The sequence below is a fragment of the Cataglyphis hispanica genome, chromosome 5 (genome assembly GCF_021464435.1).
Source record: "Cataglyphis hispanica isolate Lineage 1 chromosome 5, ULB_Chis1_1.0, whole genome shotgun sequence".
In the NCBI taxonomy this organism is placed as follows: Eukaryota; Metazoa; Arthropoda; class Insecta; order Hymenoptera; family Formicidae; genus Cataglyphis; species Cataglyphis hispanica.
In genome coordinates, this window is record NC_065958.1 from 11,812,993 (window position 1) to 11,834,996 (window position 22,004).

Sequence of the window (22,004 nt, forward strand, 5' to 3'; positions counted from 1 at the left end):
ATTCGCAATTTTATTATCCGAGAACCTCAGCGAAAAGATTGCAAGCAAAATATTGACAGTTGTAAACAGACGTAATGTCATCGTGTAAGAGTAATCATCAGTGGTTAAACATTTTTGTGAGTCCAAAATTTAAAGAACAAACAATTATCAACTATTAGAATCAATCATCTGTTTCGAACTCTTCGTGAAAACGATCTATCATAAAAATTGCCGAGTGTATTTTCATAATCCTAGAGATAGAAAAGGGAGTGAAATTTTTTTTTTTAACAAAATCGTATTGTCCCTGATGAGTAAGAAAAGGAGAGTGTGAGTGAGAGAAGCGAGATCAAAACAGGTACCGCCCACTCCTCCGGTTCTCGTCCTCGCTGATTTTCTGGTGTCTCGAGGTCACCCGGTATATATCCGCGGATAAAGAGCCCTGCCATGAGCTCGTGCCATTTCACATTCTCCCAATTCGCAAAATGGTTAAAGTCGAGACGTTTCATGCGGATTCTTTTTCTTTCTTTTTTTTTTTTGACGCCTCAAGATTTATCGAATATTCTTTTGTGAGCGAGAATATTTTATCTTTAAAATGTCAACAAGTAAAAGTATCGTCGAGTTATATTCCGTTCTATTTCGTGACGCGCGTTTCATTGCTAATATATAATGTTACTTCCACGCAATACAAATTTTTTCCCGCCATTAACTCAAATGTCAAAAGCAACTTTAACCGTTTTACTGTGCTACTCGAACATTTCATATAAATATGTCATGTAAATCAACACACCATGTGCATCAGAAATTTAAATTAAAATTCCATCGCAAAATAAATTTAATTAGATAATTAAATAATTAATTATTCTCGTTAAAATGATATCGATAAATTTAAAATATTCGTTAAAATAAACACGCTGTGTACATTAATTAATGTCCCTCAAATATATCGGCAGGTTCAAAGTTTGGACTCTACGTCACTAAAGACACACCGGAAGTGTAGGGGAGACCCACCTGTCCCAGGCCGAAACACGGTCTGGCGACGACCTACTTTATCGAAAACTCTGTGGCCTTCTATTTTTTTTCCGTAAAGAGATAAAAACAGGATGAAAATTAGATCAGTGGTGCGACAAACGGGATATGCAATGCATTTTGTATTAAGGCGTGCCGCTTTTACATTTTCCACGACCACCTTGAAATCCTTGAAACGCCAATTTATCTAAATGACGTCTGCAAGTAAGTAAATCATGTCGCCCGCTACGATTTGCCACTGTCACCAGATTGATTTCGTCCTTCGCGGAAATCGCATAATTTTCCTCGTCGATGCATACATAATACCGACAATTCCTCCGAGAAAATGCAGTCTCTTTGCATAAGAGATTATATATTTCCGAAGCGTGTGAAGCCTGAAGTATTTGAAAGTATATACAGGGTATTTCGTAATATGCGCATTTGGTGCACGTGTGGAAAAATTTCTGGTTGGAAATAAGAGTAATTTTTCTTTAACGAAAATATACTTCGACAAAATATATATTTTCATGATTCCTTGATAAGAGATATGCTAGTAATATATACAGGGTGGCCCCGAACGTTCCAGTCAGACTTTGAGATCTTATAGGAAATTTAATTCTGAACAAAAAATTTCCTATAAACATGGGTGGAAAAATGTTTTCTTAAGAAGTTATCGCTCAAAAACCTCTAAAATCGTGATTATTTTACACATTTTTCTAAATATCATGGAAAATGAGCGTCTTTAAACAAAAAGTACCGAAACAAAAGTTGCAGAAAATTAAATTATCTTTTAAATGAGATTAAAATGATTGTAGTACGTTCCATAGGTTTTGAGATAACCAGTTTCAAATGTACAAAAAAATATTTTTCTTTGCTGTCGATATAGCTTTTTAAAGATACTCTCCATTTAAAAAATATTCTATAGTGCTATTTTAATTTAAAAAGAAGAATTACTTTATTTCTATGAAAGAAAAAGATTTTTGTTTTTTATTTTTATTGATTTTTCTCCAAGAAATTTATTAAGTTTCATTTCCTTTTTATTTTATTTCTCAAAACTTATGTAACGTATTACAATCATTTTGATCTCATTTAATAGATAATTTAATTCTCTATTACTTTTGTTTTGATACTTTTTATTAAAAAACGCATACTTTCCCTGATATTTGTAAAAACATATAAAATAATCGTGATTTCAAAGATTTTTGAGTGCTAACTGTTTAAGCAAGCATTTTTCAATCCATAGAAAATTTTTTGTTCAGAATTAAATTTCCTATAAGATCTCAAAGTCTGGCTAGAACGTTCGAAGCCACTCTGTATATATATATATATATATATATATATATATATATATATATATATATATATATATATATAATATAAAATATATAATATAAATAAAAATACTTATTTTTTAATGAGAAATAATAGAATAGAAATTATTTCTCTAGATTGAAATATTATTTCAAAATGCGTCGAAAAATTAGTTTTACTTGATTTCGAAAAATCTCTCAAAAGAGTTCTTATTTATTCAAAATAAAATAAAATATTTTTAAATCAAATAAATTTGTTAACTTTGATATCTTTTACTTAAATAAATATATTATACCTTGTTTCTAAAAATGTTTTGTTATATTAAATAAATTATTATATGCATATAATAAAAATTGTAATTTTTAAAATAAATTATATAAAATTTTAAAAAATGTAAAAAAATATTTACACAATATCTTACTAAGTTAAATATATTTGCTGCTTGATTAAAATAACTATAATTCCTTCGCAACTATTTAAATAATTTTTTTTAATAAAAATAAAGTTCTGGGGAATTTGCGTATATTTTTTTAGCGTTGTATCAATTCATTGTCAGACTCCAATGATAATATGTGAAATTGTGCTCGTGTTTTGTAGCAACAATATTCTCGATAAAAGGCCATAACTGGTCCTCGATGACCGCAATATGCGTATGTAAACGCATTGAGAAAATTGCTACTTCGTGAAAGTGTTCGCAGCTAATTCAAAATTCCGACGGCGATTCCTTTCTCCGCGGCTTTCTTCTAACCGTCATTTACTTTGGGCGATCACGATTCAAAACTATGATATTATATTGATTGATTATATACTCACCGATCATTCCAAAATTTTTACTCTCGTTTACAGAATAGAACTCTATTTGTGGTTATACTTTCTATTTTATCCTAACGATATTATTAGATGCAAATCTCTTTCTATCTCTTTCTCTCATTGATTTATCTCACAATCAGTAAAAGAAGTACATTTTGAATTGATTAAAAAATATATAGACAAAAGACGATAGCTATACAATCCTATTGATTGTGTATGACTGCAACTTCTTATTTTCTAATGAATTCTAAAAATAATTTTTCATAATTCTTTCTTATAATTTCTATTTTAAATATATATAAATATATAGAGCAGCCCCGAACGTGCGAACACAGCTCGCACAAATTTTTGTATTAATTTAATATAATATAGATATATTAAATTGCGACACTAATATTATGTTAATATTTCAACACAAAATGAATGCAAACTTCATAGTAATTTAAAATAAATTTTGTGTAAAATTAATTAATTTTTAATGATAAAATTAGCTTGGAAAAATATTATATGGTCTTGTCAATAGTTACTCTTTATTATAGAATAAAATCAACATTTCTTTCTATAAATTTTAACGCATAAATCCTGATACTAATTATAAATTATACGGAACATATTTGTTGTGTAAAATTAAAAACATATGCACATTGTGTTATTAAAAATTTTTTTTTCAATAATTTAACACACTCGAGTTCAATTAATACAACAGTAATATGTTAAATTAATACATTCAATTAATAAATAAAATTTAAAAGAATAATAAAAAATAAAATTAATAAAATTTTCGTGCGAAATATTTCAACAAAAATTTCAACCGACATACTTTCTTATAAGAGAACTTAAATTTTCCAAACTGCATACATATATATTATAACATTTTTTTCACGCATAGTGGGAAAAAGTATCTCGAAGAGAGAAAATATCCAAGTTTCCACGCTATTCATGCCGCATAACTTCATTTCCATTCTGCATTCAGCCTGTATCTATCACGCTCGTTGATTTTGTAATTCACGAGCATTCTCCGACATCATTCTCGTTTTTCTTTTTTACACCGAATCTCGAATACGCGTGAGATATATCGGACAAGATAGTTAAGTTCACACGCTGCCGATCGGATCGCGTTGCGGCGCGGGTCAATGCGATCGCCCTATATAATGGAACGTTCACGCTCGCGATGGAAAATTTAAAAAAATCTCGCGACAGAGGGAGAGACCACTTTTCCCTCCCCGTCCCGGGAAAGAGGAAACGGATGAAAGAAAGCGTGCGCGAGAGAGAGAGAAAGAGAGAGAGAGAGAGAGAGAGAGAGAGAGAGAGAGAGAGACGCTCTGGGACGATTGTAACATTTATCCATTAGAGTTAACAATGAATGCGAGAGAATGGGAGACGTGCAATAAGCATAATCGAACGCACGCTTCGAGATATATATAGGGGCGAAGGCAGGTTTAGCAAAATTCCACATTTTTTGGAGAAAAATCATGTCATTGGTAAAAAGGAATATTTTTTGGAAAAAAAAAAAACTGGCAAAAATAGTTTTCTATTAAAAATGTAAAAATAAGTAGAAAATCTTTTTGTCTATATTTTGAGATTTTCTAATTTAAAATTTATTCAAAATATAATCTATAATATGTTAAGAAATAACATGAGCCAAATAATATTAGCCAATAAAATTGTTTTTTTGTTACAAGATTGAATAGTCAACGCGAGCAAGATTTATGTATTGGTGAAAATTTTTTAATTCTGTTACTATTACATTTTTCTTATTAAAATAAAAGCTAATTTGAAACTTAGTTTAATATTTATATCTCTAAAGTTTTTGTGTTTAAAAAATTTTTCATATTTATTTGAATTAATAACAAACTTTATTATTATAACAATTTTATTTTTTTAAACTGTAATAATTAGTATGATTTATTCATTGAAGCAAAAATATCTTTTTGTTTAAAGTTATATGAATACAATTTGCATATTGATTATTTTTATTTTATTTTTATTTTCTATTTTATATTTTTTATCAGTTCTTGTCGATTTATTCCAATGAAATAAAGTCTAGGACAGTAAAAACCGGAGATTATCATGGTTTTTCACTCGCTAGATTTTTCTGACCAATCCTGAAACAAACTTAACTCTAAATCTTTAACGTTTTATTAATGCAAGATTTATGACTTTTTCTTCGAAACAAATAAAAGAATCATAAAATATATGTTTTATGTTGTAGAAACGATTGCTATGATTTTATACGTTGATCGTATCTCTCGATTTTAAGCGCAATTAATATTTTAGAAAGAGAAATTTATTTCCTCTCGTAATTCAATGAAATCGCCGATTCCACGCGTTTAATGAAATTTCTAATTTATATGCTTAGTCATAAAATTATATAAAAAGAAAGAAATAATATTTAGCATATAATATTATATATATTTAACATACAATTAATTAAATATTTAATATATTGTATAATTTAATATACAAATAATTTATATACAAATAATTTATATACAATTAATTAAATATTTAATATATTGTATAATTTAATATACAAATAATTTATATACAAATAATTTATATACAAATAATTTAATATATAAATAATTTATATTTAATTTAATATATAAATAATTAATATATAATTTAATATATAAATAATTAATATATAATTTAATATATAAATAATTAATATATAATTTAATATATAAATAATTTATATTTAATTTAATATATAAATAATTAATATATAATTTAATATATAAATAATTAATATATAATTTAATATTTAACATATAATATTACATATATAAACAAAAAAGAAACTCGCCTATATACTGATTATTTAAAAAAAAATTTTATATCTTCCATAAATAAAAAAAATAAAAATATTTTCACGTTTGAAGATATTTTTTTAAGCATGCGTAGTCGAAATGAGATTATATAATAGTAAATTATGACACATAATTATAAATTCTGGGAACCGCTGGGATAGCTGAGTATATCTTGCGTTTCCGCAAACTTGTGTGTAAATTACGAAAAAAAGAACACGCGTGTACTCGCTTTCACCCGATTCCCGTCGAGATCGCATCGTCCTTGGAGGTCACCGAAGCAGCGAGGATGCCGGCGATGCACCTCGAAAGTGGCTTGCAATTTTGACGGATCGGAGGCAGCGGTTGCAGGTACACCAGCTGGCTATGACGTGTTTCATAATAATTCACGGCAGGTTGGGCGTAGAATAAAGTGGCGCAACAAGACGCTCGCGGCTCGATATATCTAGCTCGTTTTCGCCTCGTACAATGGATTAGGAAAGCCCCTCGATATACAGGGTGTTCCAGATCGGGTCAATGAAATTTCAGGATTTTATAAGAAATTGAAGATAAAGCGGACTCTCTTCGAATCTTTCGGCGATAAAGTTCGAAAAGGATATTGTAAAAAAGAATTGATTGACACTTGAGTGTCGGCAGCTTTTTTGCAGGCACCACCGTTCGAATTTTCAGACGCATTCTTCTGAGCCTTCAGAGAAACAATTTTGATGATTAAGACAGATGGTTTGAAATTTTTTTCACACTCTGAAAATTCACACAAAAATGTGTCTGAATTTTTAAAAAAATTTTTACGATGAAAAGGTAAAGGGAAGAAGCCAGAGACAGGCTTAAAAAAAAATAAAATGACAAGATGAATAAAATGTTATACAATTTTTTTTACGAACGCAAGTTGTATTCCATTGATAAATAAAATTTCGATAAATTTTTCTCAAACGAGAACTTGAAGAAGAAGAATATTTATCATTATTTTCTAATCTTCAAATAATAAACCACAAATACAATTATTACAATTATAATTATAGGTCATGTGATGGAGTGTGTTGGTCCTTTTTGCCGAAAGTACGAGCGATTAAAATTGTCAACCGGTTTCTTTCGGCGCGGCAGTAAAGTTCGCTCTCAATAGCGTCACTTTTACGCAAACCAGCCGACACGTAATATATCCTGGTTGATTGCGCCAATAAAAAAAATCGCCGGATAGAGCGCAGGGAAAAAGAAGTGTCGCATGTCTGATCCGATCGGCGAGTCTTGTCTTCCATAAACGACTTCCGCGATCGGATCGCTATTGTTCCCGAAAATTCTCATTGTCGCAAGATAAATAACTGGCTGGCAACGCGTGTCGCAAGCTTGACAGATCGAAGAAAAAATAATGGAAAAATTGTGAGAGAGAAAAAAGTGGGACTAATTAGAAGGAGAGATGATATAATAATATATAATGATTTAATGTTATTATTTTTTAATAACAAAAAAGAAAGATAAAATAACATTTGAAGGATCTAAAAACTTGGGTGATGATAATTTATTTTTTAATTGAAAGCTTGCTTCTAAAAATTGTTGAGTCTAGGGATTTAATATAATGAGATAAAAATGATTAAACTCTTTTTGTGTGGTTGAAATAGAAAAGAATAAATTTTGATTTGTTAAAATAAAATTTTAAATAAAAAAAATTTCAAATAAATTTAAATTAAAATAAAATTTATATTTATTTATTATTATCGCCTTTTATTATTGAGCTTATTTCTCTCGACTTTCTACACTTTACTGCACGTTTTTCCGCATAAGTATTGTCTCATTTTTGAGATGCAGAAAGTGTAACAAAGTGGAGCATAAAAATTCATTACCTCGTTATATCCGCTGAACGCTAAACGACGGATTATTAATTTATTGGAAAAGATTGAGCTGAAGGCAACGACTCGGACCTCGACAACCGATCGTGGTAAAATATTGGGTGTTCGTTAGATAATCTATTTGACTTGGGAAAGGTTGTAATGTGTGACTTCTTCCGGTATTGTATCAGCATACACACCCGGTGGATCGACCTCTCTCTCTCTTGCGATAGATCACGGGCACGCCTACTTTCTAACTTCCTCGACAATCGTTCTACGATACCGCATATACCGTATGCAACGTTATAGATCCACGGTGCACAGGTCGATCGTTATACCCACGTTCTTACTCAACGAGCGTGTGCAGTGCAGGTATTACAAAAGCTCGTCCTCTCTCACAGGTCGACCGCTCGATCTCTTAAGTCATCAACCGAATCAAATTTTGATTTGAGAGATACTGTAGAAAAAATTGACTGAAACTTCAGACATAAAATGTCTGCGCTTTTTTGCAGACACACTGTTTGAATTTTCAGACACAATGCTGTCTGAAGTTTCGGAAAAAAATTTCTGAAAATTCAAGCAATGACAGAATGCTGTCTGACAGAACTGTCAAACAGAATGTTATCTGAAAATTCAGATAACGCTGTTTTCTAAGATAATTAATTCTTTTATTAATTTATTAATTTTTAAAGAATTAATAAATTTATTCATTATTATCAAATATTATTGTTTTTTAATTTACTAAATAAAATTAAAGTTAAATTAATTTAATTATCCTCCCAATAAAATATAATTTTAAATTCTATTTATTTATTCTTTAATAATTAATTTAAAATTTATATTAAATTCTGTAGGGTCTTCTCGTCCCATAATATCATCTAAGCATTTTAATTTTAATTTTTCATCTTAGACAGTTAAAATTTTATTCATTCCTTCATTCCAGCCTCCAATTAAAAGACAAACACTGTTTGAATTTTCAGACATAATGCTGTCTGAAGTTTCGGAAAAAAATTTCTGAAAATTCAAGCAATGACAGAATGCTGTCTGACAGAACTGTCAAACAGAATGTTGTCTGAAAATTCAGATAACGCTGTTATCCCTAAGGTAATTAATTCTTTTATAAATTTATTAATTTTTAAAGAATTAATAAATTTATTCATTATTATCAAATATTATTGTTTTTTAATTTACTAAATAAAATTAAAGTTAAATTAATTTAATTATTCTCCCAATAAAATATAATTTTTAATTTTATTTATTTGTTCTTTAATAATTAATTTAAAATTTATATTAAATTCTATAGGGTCTTCTCGTCCCATAATATCATCTAAGCATTTTTACTCAAAATTTTAATTTTAATTTTTTATCTTAGACAGTTAAAATTTCATTCATTCCTTTATTCCAACCTTCAATTAAAAGACAAACACTGTTTGAATTTTCAGACACAATGCTGTCTGAAGTTTCGGAAAAAAATTTCTGAAAATTGAAGCGATGACAGAATGCTGTCTGACAGAACTGTCAAACAGAATGTCAAACAGTTGTCTGAAAATTCAGAAAGGTATTTTAAATAATTTATATGAATTTTAAATAATTAATTTATATGTATTTTATATATTTCTTTTTCAAATGTATAAAAATATTTTTATAATGATCGATCATGAGAGATAGCTGATTTTTCCAAAACGTGTGAGTTGGAATTGAAAATTGTGAATTACGATTTAGAACTCAAAATTCCTTCGCGTACTCGTATGTAAACATAACACGTACGAATGAGGATCACGTAACGGAATAATTTCGGATGTCAATGTAAGAATGAAACTGCCAATAAACGAACGACGGATGCTTCGAATCTTTAACGACCAGGATGAGGTGTTAGCCAAACAGATCATGTTACGCAATGTAAAGTGGAATGACATTTGTTCTAAATTAAAGAAGATAGGAAGTAATAGATATATAAATAATCGATTTTTTATAGTAGTGATGAAATTTATTTTCTAAATAAAATTTTTTCAACTATGTACAGTTAAAAAATTTGTTTTCTTCTAGTGATTTATTATCTTATAGTTATTTGTTATCTTATTGTCAGTTGAAATTTTTGTGTCAAATATTTAATACAAAAATTTTATTAATTTTATTTTTATTAATTTTAGTTTTTTAATTTTATTTTTATTAATTTTATTTTTTTATTAATTTATTAATTCTATTTATTAATTAAATGTATTAATTTAACTTATATTACTATTGTATTAAGGATGTTCTGGATGTACAATAGTAGCAAAAAATTGTCAAAATTAAAAAGAAAACATGTTTCTTACGGTTATACTGTTTGAAAAATTAAAAAAATAAATTTGGGTTATGAAAAAAATTAAAGTATCACAAAATAATATGGATTTTGATGTCGTTGTAAAAGAAAATAGTTTTAATTAATATTTTTCCTAATTTATGGCAAAAACTTTTGATTGTGAATATCCTCTGAAATCAACTGCAAAAAACAATGAAAAACGAGTAATTTGTAGAAAGAGAAAAAGAGACAGATAAGATTTTTCTACAATTTTTAGTAAATAACTTTTAAACGAATTAGTGGATCTAAATCAAGTTTTGCACAAATATTTATTAGAATTTCCTTAATATATGAGAAAATTTTTATTTCATTGGTAATACTTTTTCTTTGTCAAATTTGTCAATAAGTGCTACAATAGACAATTTTCCATAAGAATCAATAGTAACTTTAAATTTAAATAACTTCCAAACCGTTAAGAGAATTGTGCTTAGTTTTTGCACAAATATTCAGAAGAAATAGAACAATGTATTAAATTTTAATGCTTTTGTTAATATTTCGATATATGTCACATACACACGTCCTTAATTGAACTCAAATACGTTAAATTAAAACAATTGAAAAAAAGTTTAAAAATAACACAATGTACATATGTTTTCAATAAGTATGTTTCGTATAATTTATAATTAATAACAGGATTAATGTGTTAAAATTTTCAGAAAGAGATGTTGATTTTATTTTACAATAGAAATGAGAGTGCCTATTGACTATACCGTCAATAATATTTTTCCAAGCTAATTTTATCATTGAAAACATTAATTAATTTTACACAAAATTTATTTTAAATTACTATAAAGTATTTTTTTTGTATTTATTTTCTATTAATTTCTTTTGAAAGATATGTATTTTAAATAATTTATATGAATTTTAAATTAATTTATATTTTAAATTTTTTTTGTCAAATGTATAAAAATATTTTTATAATGATCGATCATGAAAGATAGCTGATTTTTTCGATTTTTTGAAATATTAACACAGTATTAGTGTCATTATTTAACACACACTATTACCTATATTATATAAAATAAAATTTAATATTAAATTAAAACACAGAAAATTTGTTGGGACCGTTTGGGGCATGCAACAAATGTTAAATTCAACCAAAAAATTTCCCGTAGTGTAATTAAAAGATCGTACGCTGAATTTAAAAATCGTCAGCGTATTCATATTTCCGATATACCGTTCGCGAGTGACGGAAAGAGAGTCGATGTATCGATAGTAAATACGCGAAGAACTGTACCGTGACGTACACGCTCTCCGACAGCGGTTAATCCCGATCCGAAGCGACACCGTGGGCACGTGTACCGTTATTTCGGCTTCGAGGTTTTGTAACCGAGTGACCCAGACTCGCTCACATCGCATCGTTATTACGCGGAAACTACTTCGACCGGTTTTTCACGTAGATTTTCTTGCCGCGATTCCACGTGTAACTGGCTCCTAATTACCGGTGCTTCAACAATATACTTGCGATTTGACGTTTAACTGTTAATGTGGCTGTGTCCGTTTTGCGTTGTCGTTGTATCCAATTTTAATTGGACCCTCACTTATTTTGCAATTAGAATTTTTTAAAATATATTTTTATAAAAATCTTTGTGTATAATATAATTATTTTCTTTTTTACGCATCAATCAAAATACTTTGTTGTCAAAGCTTTGAAACTACGTGACATTTGCTAAATGGTATAGGTTTCGAGCTACGAGAAGTTAAATTTTAGAATAAAATAAAAAAAAGCAAGCAAAACAAAATTATAGTAAATGTTGGAAAAAATGAAACAAAAGCAACACGAAATTATAATTAAAAAAAAAATCTAATTTTTGTAAAAAAGACCACTATTAAATATCGACAAAGAATTATTTCCTACAATTTTTCGCATTTATTTAGAAACACCCTGTATATATATTTTTCTAAAATATTTTTCAATAATTTTTTAATAAAAAATTAAAATTGCGTAAAACAATGTAAAATATCATATTACTAAAAAGAGATGCAGAATGCTTAGGTGCTTGAAAAATTTAATTAACTTTCAATAAAGCCAGTGCTTATGTGAATATAATAAGAATATCTATAAATAATATGCGAATACGTTATCTCACGTTCAATGCCAATGTGAATTGATACTGCAATTAATTCATTAGAAAATGCATTGTGAGGAAAACAAGTCCTTAAATAGCCTGTTTCAATGCAATTAATCGAAAAAATTAATCTACCGATTCATATGGAAATTCTGTGAAATGTGCACCGGAGAGATATAGCGAAAGATAATTGTTTCACTCGTGCACGAATTAAAATATAGTTTATAATCATCTGAGATTTATATACGAGCGCGAGTCGCGTGTGAGAAAAAAAAAAAAAAATAATACAGTTTCGCAAGTGTACTCAAGCACGGTTGATCGCGACGCGATATAAATAGCGAAAGTAATTAAAATGCGAGAGAGAGAGAGAGAGAGAGAGAGAGAGAAAAGCGGAGAAAAGAAAGAAATTCCATTGTCGGGATTGCCCGAAGTGGAACGAGCGCCAAGTCACCCGCCGAGTGAAAATAATTCATCATCTGGGAATCGGAAAGAAAAAAAGCTTTGTGGGACAATTGGCGAAAACGGAGGAGCCAATCATGCATTTTCTACATTTAACGAAATGACACATGGGACTGAAAATCGATTTTTATCTCTATAATTTATATTTTGTCTCTAAATAATTTTAGGGAAAATAATTAAAATTAATAAAATAAAATAAATAAAAATAAATTAAAAAATGATTAAAAATAATTATAAAATCGGTTTGAATATTCTTAAAAATTATAGGAACAAGAAGAAACGCGGTATCATCGATATACACGCATTTGAATTATTATATTGTTTTTAAAAAAAATCATATCGCTATAATTCTTCAGATATTATTTGCCGAGTCGACGCGGAATTTCGGGCATTAATTAAATCCGTTCGCACGCATGCAGAGGAACGCGAGAATTATGTTCCGCGCTTCGTGAGAAATGCGATTCTCTCTCTCGAGAGCGCGTTTCGGATCGGTACATAATAACCGGAGGCTTTCACTCCCCGAAGATGTCAGCCTCGCACGGAGTTAAAATTAACGAAACGCCTGCGGAGCCTCTGGAGCGCGGAGAAAGATCTTCCCTTGCTTTTCTTTTAACCTTAGATTACCAATTACCGCGAAAGTCTGCGAGAATAGTTCTCTCTCATGATTATATTAATATTATATGATTATGTAAATTTTATAATAATTCATTTGCGTATCATGAGAAATAAAAGGAGGTTTAATGTTACTAGCTTTGATACTTATTTTGTGACAATTAAAATCATAAAAATAAAGTCTAGAATAATAATGATGTAGCAAATATAAATCCCAATTGGAAAAACTACCATAATTTAAAAAAAAATATATATATATATATATATTCTTATTTTTTATTTATCTTAGAAATAAATATAATTCTTAATCTAAATTCCTTTTGCACAAAAGATAAAGAGAGAGATAATTTTTGAGATATGTTTCTTCTTGCTTTTTAAACAGTTTGAAAGGAAAAAGAGAATAATTATACGACGCTTCTCTTATGAAAATTATAATGATCTTTTAATATTGTTTTTTTTTAAATTTATTAATTTTTATAATAATCATTAATTTATTAATTGAAAAATAATTATCATGAGAGAATCATAAAGCTAGTATTGTATTGTAAGTATAATAATTTGAAGAATTTATTAATTAGTCGAAATATCAATTAAGAAAATCACGATCTTTCCGAAAAATCCCACACGATCTTCCGCGACTGGCCTTGAAGACACGACAGGAAATCATTCCGCTAGTCGCGCGACCTCGCACGTGTAATCGATGAGATTATATCGCTTCTTCTCTCTCTTTCTCTCTATTTATTAAGAATTATTTATAACGCCCAGATGATAAGCGAAAATCACGTCTCTTAACGGAGATAATAAAATGACTCGGAAACAAATTCATAATTTTTGTTTATGAAAAATGATTTGAAAAAGAATGATTTTTTTATGGCTAAAAATTTTAATAAAATATCATTGCTTGTTTTATCGATAGTACAGATAAGAAATACCGTTCGTGCTGAATATTTCAAAAAGCAAAGACAAATAAGTGTGAAGCTTGATAAATAGATCGAAAGAGCAATTTTGCTTTGAAGGATTAAAGGAGATCGGACGAAAATCGAGAAAGGCGCTTTCGCGTTTAAGCATGGCCAGAAAAATGCACGGAAAATATATTATCGACGGCGAGAGAATTTTTCCACGGAAAACACGACGTGAATTTCACGTGGCGCGATATCCTCGCGCAGATCGAGACATAAATCGTTATAGCCTTTGGCGCATTTTCATCGCGGCGATCCAATAGACTTTCCCCGAAGAGAAAAAAGTTTGCCTTACGTGAAGAAGACTCTGTTGATCGAGAAATGCTTGTGTATATATTTTTTTTTAAATTTTTATATTTTTTTTATATTTTTTTATATTTTTTTATATTTTTATATTTTTTCATATTTCGCCTCGTTAATATTAATGATGTCATATGTCAAAACGTTGACAAAAGCATGAAAATTTTATAGATTGTTCTATTATTCTTTTCTGAATATATGTGGAAAATCTAAGCTCTTAACGATTTGGAAATTATTTAAGTTCCTTTAGGATTCTTATGAATAATCGCGTATTATAGTACTTATTGACAAATTTGACAAGCAAAAAACATTGTCGACAAAATAAAAATTTTTACATATATTAAGAAAACTTTAATAAATATTTGTGCAAAATTTGATTTAGATCCACTTACTAATTTAAAAAAATTATTTATTAAAAATTGTTGGAAAATATTATCTCTTTCTCTCTCTCTCTCTCTCTCTCTCTCTCTCTCTCTCTTTCTGTAAATTACGCGTTCTTTTTGTTTATTGGAATTGATTTCAAAGAATATTTACAATCAAAGGTTTTTGTCATAAATTAGTAAAAATATTAATCATAACTACTTTTTTTACGAAAATGTTAAAAATATATATTATTTTGTGATATTTTAATTCTTTTTATAATCCAAATTATTTATTTGATTTTTCAACAAACATAAGAAATGTATATATTTTTTTAATTTTAACATAATATTTATTTGCTACTATTAGTATAACCAAAACATTTTTAATATATACAGTGTTCCGAAAATAGCACGCTTTTTTTTCTTCGGATCATAGATGATTACTAACCAAGTAAAAAGAGAAAGTATTTATATATCGAAAGAAGGAAAGTATACTTTACTGAATAATACATTCTCGTCGTCGTGCTTTTATGACGCGCGAATCCAGCTCTAATGCGAGACGTGGAATCTATAGAGCTCGTATAATGGAATTTGCGTAGGATTCCATCCAAGGCTCTTACAACGTCAGTTACTGATTTACTCGCGAAGTGACACCCGAACGACGAAAAGTCATAACTCTTGAACTTTCCGATATATTAGCGATTTGAAGAAAAGATAAATAAAAACGCTCTGAAAAGTTCGAGAGAAAAATGTTCGTCGAGAGAAATCGCTTAAAACCTCGTTTTCAAGTCAGTGATTTAAATGATGGCATCGGCAAGTGTCGCAATCCCAGATGCATTCTTCTTTTTTTTTAATTTCCATAGAAATCGCTCTAACGGGTTCTTGCGATTATTTAAATTATCACCAGTAGAATGTGGCTATTTGGCTTATCGAGCATGACTAATCAATATGTTATTCACGTTAGATCGATCTGTATTTATGCTCTGAAAATTGGATTAATTGAGCATGTAGATCTTCAAGCGTCATCATGGCGCTAATACATCCGAACTCGATTTAATTATTTAAAAATAAATATAAAATTATTAATTCAAATAAAAAAAAAAATATTCCTATATTTCTTTTCGTTGAAATTAATCAGGAATATAAATTATTTCAAAATTAGAGGCTTCATATTAAAAATATTTAAAAATATTCAAAAAAAAAAAAAAATATTAGAAAATAAATATTAAAAAAGATTTTAATATTTTTTTCATTATCCATTCCATCAATGAAGGGAAAATAGAATTTCCATAAATTGTGCAGAAATTATAGACATTGAAATTTTAAACTTAATTGTCGAGATGATTCGCGCCCGCAATGAGGATCTAACGAGATCGTTCGCTCGCACGATTCCAAGCCTTCAAGCAACTAAACGCGCACTAACTTTGCTGATTACAGGACTAAAGTGCGGCCATCCGGCTGTGCCGATGAACGCCAAAGTATCGTTGTCGGACGAATCCTTAACGGTCGGCACCGTTGCGAAGTACACCTGCGATACTGGCTACGAGTTGTTCGGGTAAGTGCACATTCCCATAAAACAATGCTTTATAATAATATTTAATATGAGCTTAGCACCTACTTTTAACAAATTAAATTTTCCGTAGAGAAAATAATAGTATTTGTAGATTAAAAATAAAATTTGTTTAAATCAAATACATACATTTTGTTAAATTTGAATTTTCTTTTTACTTAAATAAATGTATGCTTTGTTTTCAAAAATGTTTTGCTATAATAATTCAATAATGTATAATAAAAATTATAATTTTTAAAATAAATTATTTAAAATTTTAGTATAAAAATTTGTTTAAAGATAAAGAATTATTTATTGAAATAAAGAAGTGTTTTGAAGCAAGCAGCTAAAAATAAAAGAATGTTTTTTTTTTAAGGAAATAATTTAATATAATAAAGATGAAAGTACAATTTTTTTTTATTTGAAAATAAAAGCATACCATAGCCATAGATAATCAGTCAACTAGTTGACTGTTGAATTTAAGTAAAGAGCGAAATTAATATTAATTGCGGCTATCGATTACTTACGAGAAGAAGGAAAAATATACGAAAGAAGTATACTAAATATTATGAGTACTTTATTGTGTTCAGTTGACAACAATTAGGTTTCAGTTTTTCTACCAGTGGCATTTATTTAACCGTCGCGGTTTATTCATGATAATGGCGCAATGACAGGCTACGCCTATCGCGCGATATCGCGGAAAATATTGCTTTCCCGAAAAGAATCTCGATCGACAAGCGTGCCATTCTCCTTGCAACAGCGAATAAATTATAAAGGCAATAAAAAGAATTTCGAAATAGTTGATAATACATCTGAAAAAAAAAAAATGATTTAGATAGATAGAGAATTTAATTTGTGAAATTAGCGCCATTTTCAGAATTTTGATATAATCAACAAAATTATGAAATTCTAACAATAAATCTTTTTAGTGAAAAATATAATTTAATTATATTGAAATTCTAAAAATGATAAGTAAAATAAAATGACCGTGGTAAAAAATATGAGACATCATCTCGTTGTTGTATTTGTCATTGTACAGGGTGTCCGGTAATTTTTGACGGTCAAACTGAAAAAAAAAAAAAATGGTACAGGACTTTTCTTTTCAGTTTGTCCCAATCTATTTTTACTCTTCGGGTGTGTCAAAAATTACTGGACACCCTGCATAATTAAATTGACTTAACGCTAAATCGCGTTGAACTTGACACATTGGAGACTCTCTGCCTTCGATTCCAGTTAGATCGAAATGCATTTCAATTATAAAACCTCGGATAATATGTCACGTATTTTATTAAGGTACCGTTAATTACACTGTACATGTTAATCAACGCTTCTTCTTTTCTTAAATTTTCTTTTTTAAGTATCGTATCGGAGCCAATTGTCGTTGCCAGATTCTAAAGTTTGTCATTATATAATTTCTAGATTGCCTTAAGAAAACATTTTTCTTTTAATTTTGATCGCGATTTTTGTGAATGTTTTTATTATTAGTGATATTTCGAATATTAATGGACTATCGTAAGAAAATTTAATTAATTTGACTTTACAATGACATTGTTTATATACATATATTATTCTCGAAATATAACGAAATTGAATAAGCAATAAATTGAAGTTAATCTGACTTAACGTAGTAGGCTAATAACGATATCTTACTGTGAATTTTCTGCAACATTTCTTATGCATTTTAATTAGAAAAAATTTGCTCTCTATTATATCTTCTATATATAATATTAAAAAAAAAATTATATAATGCATTTAAAATTTTTGAAGATTATATAGAGTGATTGATTTCCGCTTCTTCTAAAAGAAATATTAAAAAATCCTATCAATAGAGAGGGAAAGGAGAAAACACTTGAGCTGTCAATAACTGTACATAGCACAAGATTGGCAAAATGTACACATAAAAAAGCCAATTTTTTTGCCAAACTAATGCGAGAGAGAATTAATTTTCTCGGCCACGCGACCGGATATTGGCAATCGTGTACGCGCGATCGGGTATATTTTCTTCTCGACGCGTGCAACGACGAGCGCAATGCACGCTCCTCGTTAAGAATAGTGATTGTCTATAATGCGGTACACCACCAACTTTCTCCGTTTTCAAACGATTGGTACGAGACGGTTTCATTTAAAAAAAAAAAAAGAAACAAAAAATAATACGAGAATGTGAGATACAAAAAATCCCATTCGCGTCGCATTCCTATAGGTTTAAAATTATACTATTGAAGGCTTGACTTAAATTTAACATATTTTGCATGTCCTAAACAATTCACACAAATTATGTTAATTTAATAAAATATGGATATGTTAAATGAGGGTATTAATACTATGTGTTAATATTTCAACACAAAATAAATAGTAAACTTTATAGTAATTTGAAATAAATTTTATGAAAAATCAACATATTTTTAATGATAAAATTAATTTCAAAAAATTATTGATTTATTTGTTAGCCATACTCACTCTTCCTGTAAAAATCTAATAAAATCTAATAATATCAACATTTTTTTAAAAATTAAATTTAACAGAAAAATCTTGTCTAATAATACGGAACATTTCTATTGTTTAAACTTAAAAATATATGCATACATTATTTTTACATTTTTCTCAATTATTGTAATAATTTAATATTTGAATTAAATTAACAAAAAGAAAAATTAACGAAAACAATGTGTTAAATTAACACCTAAATGTGTTAAATATATTTAATACATTCAAAAATTTTAATACAGTTAAAAATATTTAACACAAAAATTTTAACTTGAATATTTTTTAAAGAAAAAGCACAAATTTTCCAATGTATTGCATTTTATGATAAAAAAAAAAACTACGCTAACATCCACGTTCCTTTGTCTGTTCAAAATAATTTTGTTAACGCTTGTATTAAATATCCAGAGCTTCACTTATTGTTATTAGATATTATTTAATGTTGTCAGAATTAAATTGAATATACGTATAATTGTAGCACTTTCAAAAACTTAGCAAAAATTTTCTCAAAAAATCGCGCGAGCATATAATAATTGTTTGGAAATCTGCAGAGAAATTTGAAAACTCTTTCGGAAAACTTAAAAAAGTCTTCATAATTATTTTCATACAAATAAAAAAGTTTCTTTTTCTCTCAAATACTTCCCTCGAAAGCTTGGAAAAATGCAAGTACCACTGCCTCGAGCACTATCCTTCTTTCGCTCGCCGGGCATAATTACACCGGTTATACGCAGAAAGTTATAAGCAATATTTTTCGCTCCAACGGTCCGGCAAAAGATTTTTCATGCATAACACGCATAACGAAACCGATACACCTGTTATCAGTTACGTAAACGTCGCGAGAAAGTGACGTCCGCGCGGTCGCCGTTTCCGATAATACATTGCGCATTCGGCATCCGCTTCGACTTTTGATAAAATAACTGTTACTTTCTTTCAGAACCGGCAGCTTGACATGCAACGCCCGAGGAAAATGGCAGGGTGACCTACCGTTTTGCGGTGAGTAATTCATCTTCTCAAGTAAACTTTCCTCAAATCGATAACGACGTATACTGTATACGGGGTGCGAAAGAAATACCGGCTTCCTAAAATATCTGGAAGAGATTTTTGTGTTCAACGTTTTCCTTCAAAATTTATTCTCTTTGAGATATTTTAGGGTCTCGGTATTCTCTTTGCACCCTGTATATTATACGAATGATGTTCCAGTATTGGTAATTACATACCGCTATACATTTAAGGATGTTGTGGATGTACAATAGGAGCAAAAAGATGTCAAAATTAAAAAGAAAACATGTTTCTTACGTTTATACTGTTTGAAAAATTAAAAAAATAAATTTGGGTTATGAAAAAAATTAAAATATCACAAAATAATATGGATTTTGACGTCTTCGTATAAAAGAAAATAGTTTTAATTAATATTTTTCCTAATTTATTTAGCAAAAACTTTTGATCGTGAATATCCTCTGAAATCAATTGCAAAAAACAATGAAAAACGAGTAATTTGCAGAAAGAGAAAAAGAGACAGATAATATTTTTCTACAATTTTTAGTAAATAACTTTTAAACGAAAAATTAAAAAAATAAATTTGGGTTATGAAAAAAATTAAAGGATCGCAAAATAATATGGATTTTGACGTCTTCGTAAAAGAAAATAGTTTTAATTAATATTTTTCCTAATTTATGGCAAAAACTTTTGATCGTGAATATCCTCTGAAATCAATTGCAAAAAACAATTGAAAAACGAGTAATTTGCAGAAAGAGAAAAAGAGACAGATAATATTTTTCTACAATTTTTAGTAAATAACTTTTAAACGAAAAATTAAAAAATAAATTTGGGTTATGAAAAATTAAAGGATCGCAAAATAATATGGATTTTGACGTCTTCGTAAAGAAAATAGTTTTAATTAATATTTTTCCTAATTTATGGCAAAACTTTTGATCGTGAATATCCTCTGAAATCAATTGCAAAAAACAATGAAAAACGAGTAATTTGCAGAAAGAGAAAAAGAGACAGATAATATTTTTCTACAATTTTTAGTAAATAACTTTTAAACAAAAATTAAAAAATAAATTTAGATTATGAAAAAATTAAAGTATCGCAAAATAATATGGATTTTGACGTCTTCGTAAAAGAAAATAGTTTTAATTAATATTTTTCCTAATTTATGGCAAAAACTTTTGATCGTGAATATCCTCTGAAATCAATTGCAAAAAACAATTGAAAAACGAGTAATTTGCAGAAAGAGAAAAAGAGACAGATAATATTTTTCTACAATTTTTAGTAAATAACTTTTAAACGAATTAGTGAATCTAAATCAAGTTTTGCACAAATATTTATTAGAATTTCCTTAATATATGTGAAAATTTTTATTTCATTGGTAATATTTTTTTTTGTCAAATTTGTCAATAAGTTCTACAATAGGCGATTTTCCATAAGAATCAATAGTAATTTCAAATTTAAATAACTTCTAAACCATTAAGAGAATTGTGCTTAGTTTTTGCACAAATATTCAGAAGAAATAGTAGAACAATCTATGAAATTTTAATGTTTTTGTTAGTATTTCGATATATGTCACATACATCCTTAAGATAAAATTGATTAATTCTCAATGTCCGTGATTTAATGTGCGCCTTAATTATGCTAATTAAGCATCTTTATAATTTGTGCATTCATTTTCCATCAGTCTCGACTATAACAATCGACTTTCTCCACGAAACTTTCAGCACGAAATGAAGTTTGTTTTCGTGATATGACTATGGAAGACATGAACAGGGATCGAACGAGATTCGCATTTTCGTCGGAGAGAACATCAAACTGCCTGTCTTAAAATACCAATCAAGCCACTTTCCCTCGCCTTATACAGGGTGTTCCAAAATTATCATTAATCCTCCATCTACGGAATAAAAAACAAGCAATGTGATAATAATTTTCGTGCAACACGTTTATAAAAATTAAAAAAATGTCAGGAATTTGACTTATAACTGTTAGCTGTAAAAAAAATGCTCAAAAAATCATTTATAAAAATCATAAAATAATTTTACGAGTCATATTTTTGTGAAATAAGTATTGTAACCAGTTGCTTGAGAGATTTCTAAATAAAAAAAGAGATGACAGTTGTGGGACGTCTTCTTGAAAGCGCTCGC

At 28.5% G+C, this 22,004-nt stretch overlaps 1 protein-coding gene across 2 annotated transcripts in view; it reads left to right on the top strand.

Moving 5' to 3' along the window:
- Positions 1-22,004, top strand: part of LOC126849874 (sushi, von Willebrand factor type A, EGF and pentraxin domain-containing protein 1) — a 42,323-nt gene that overhangs the window by 4,190 nt on the left and 16,129 nt on the right. For both annotated transcript variants that reach the window (XM_050592202.1, XM_050592201.1), the window contains exons 2-3: positions 16,275-16,392; positions 19,802-19,860. In XM_050592202.1, the coding sequence (XP_050448159.1) occupies positions 16,304-16,392; positions 19,802-19,860 (148 nt within the window). In that variant the 5' untranslated portion in view covers positions 16,275-16,303. The remainder of the gene's footprint in view (positions 1-16,274; positions 16,393-19,801; positions 19,861-22,004) is intronic.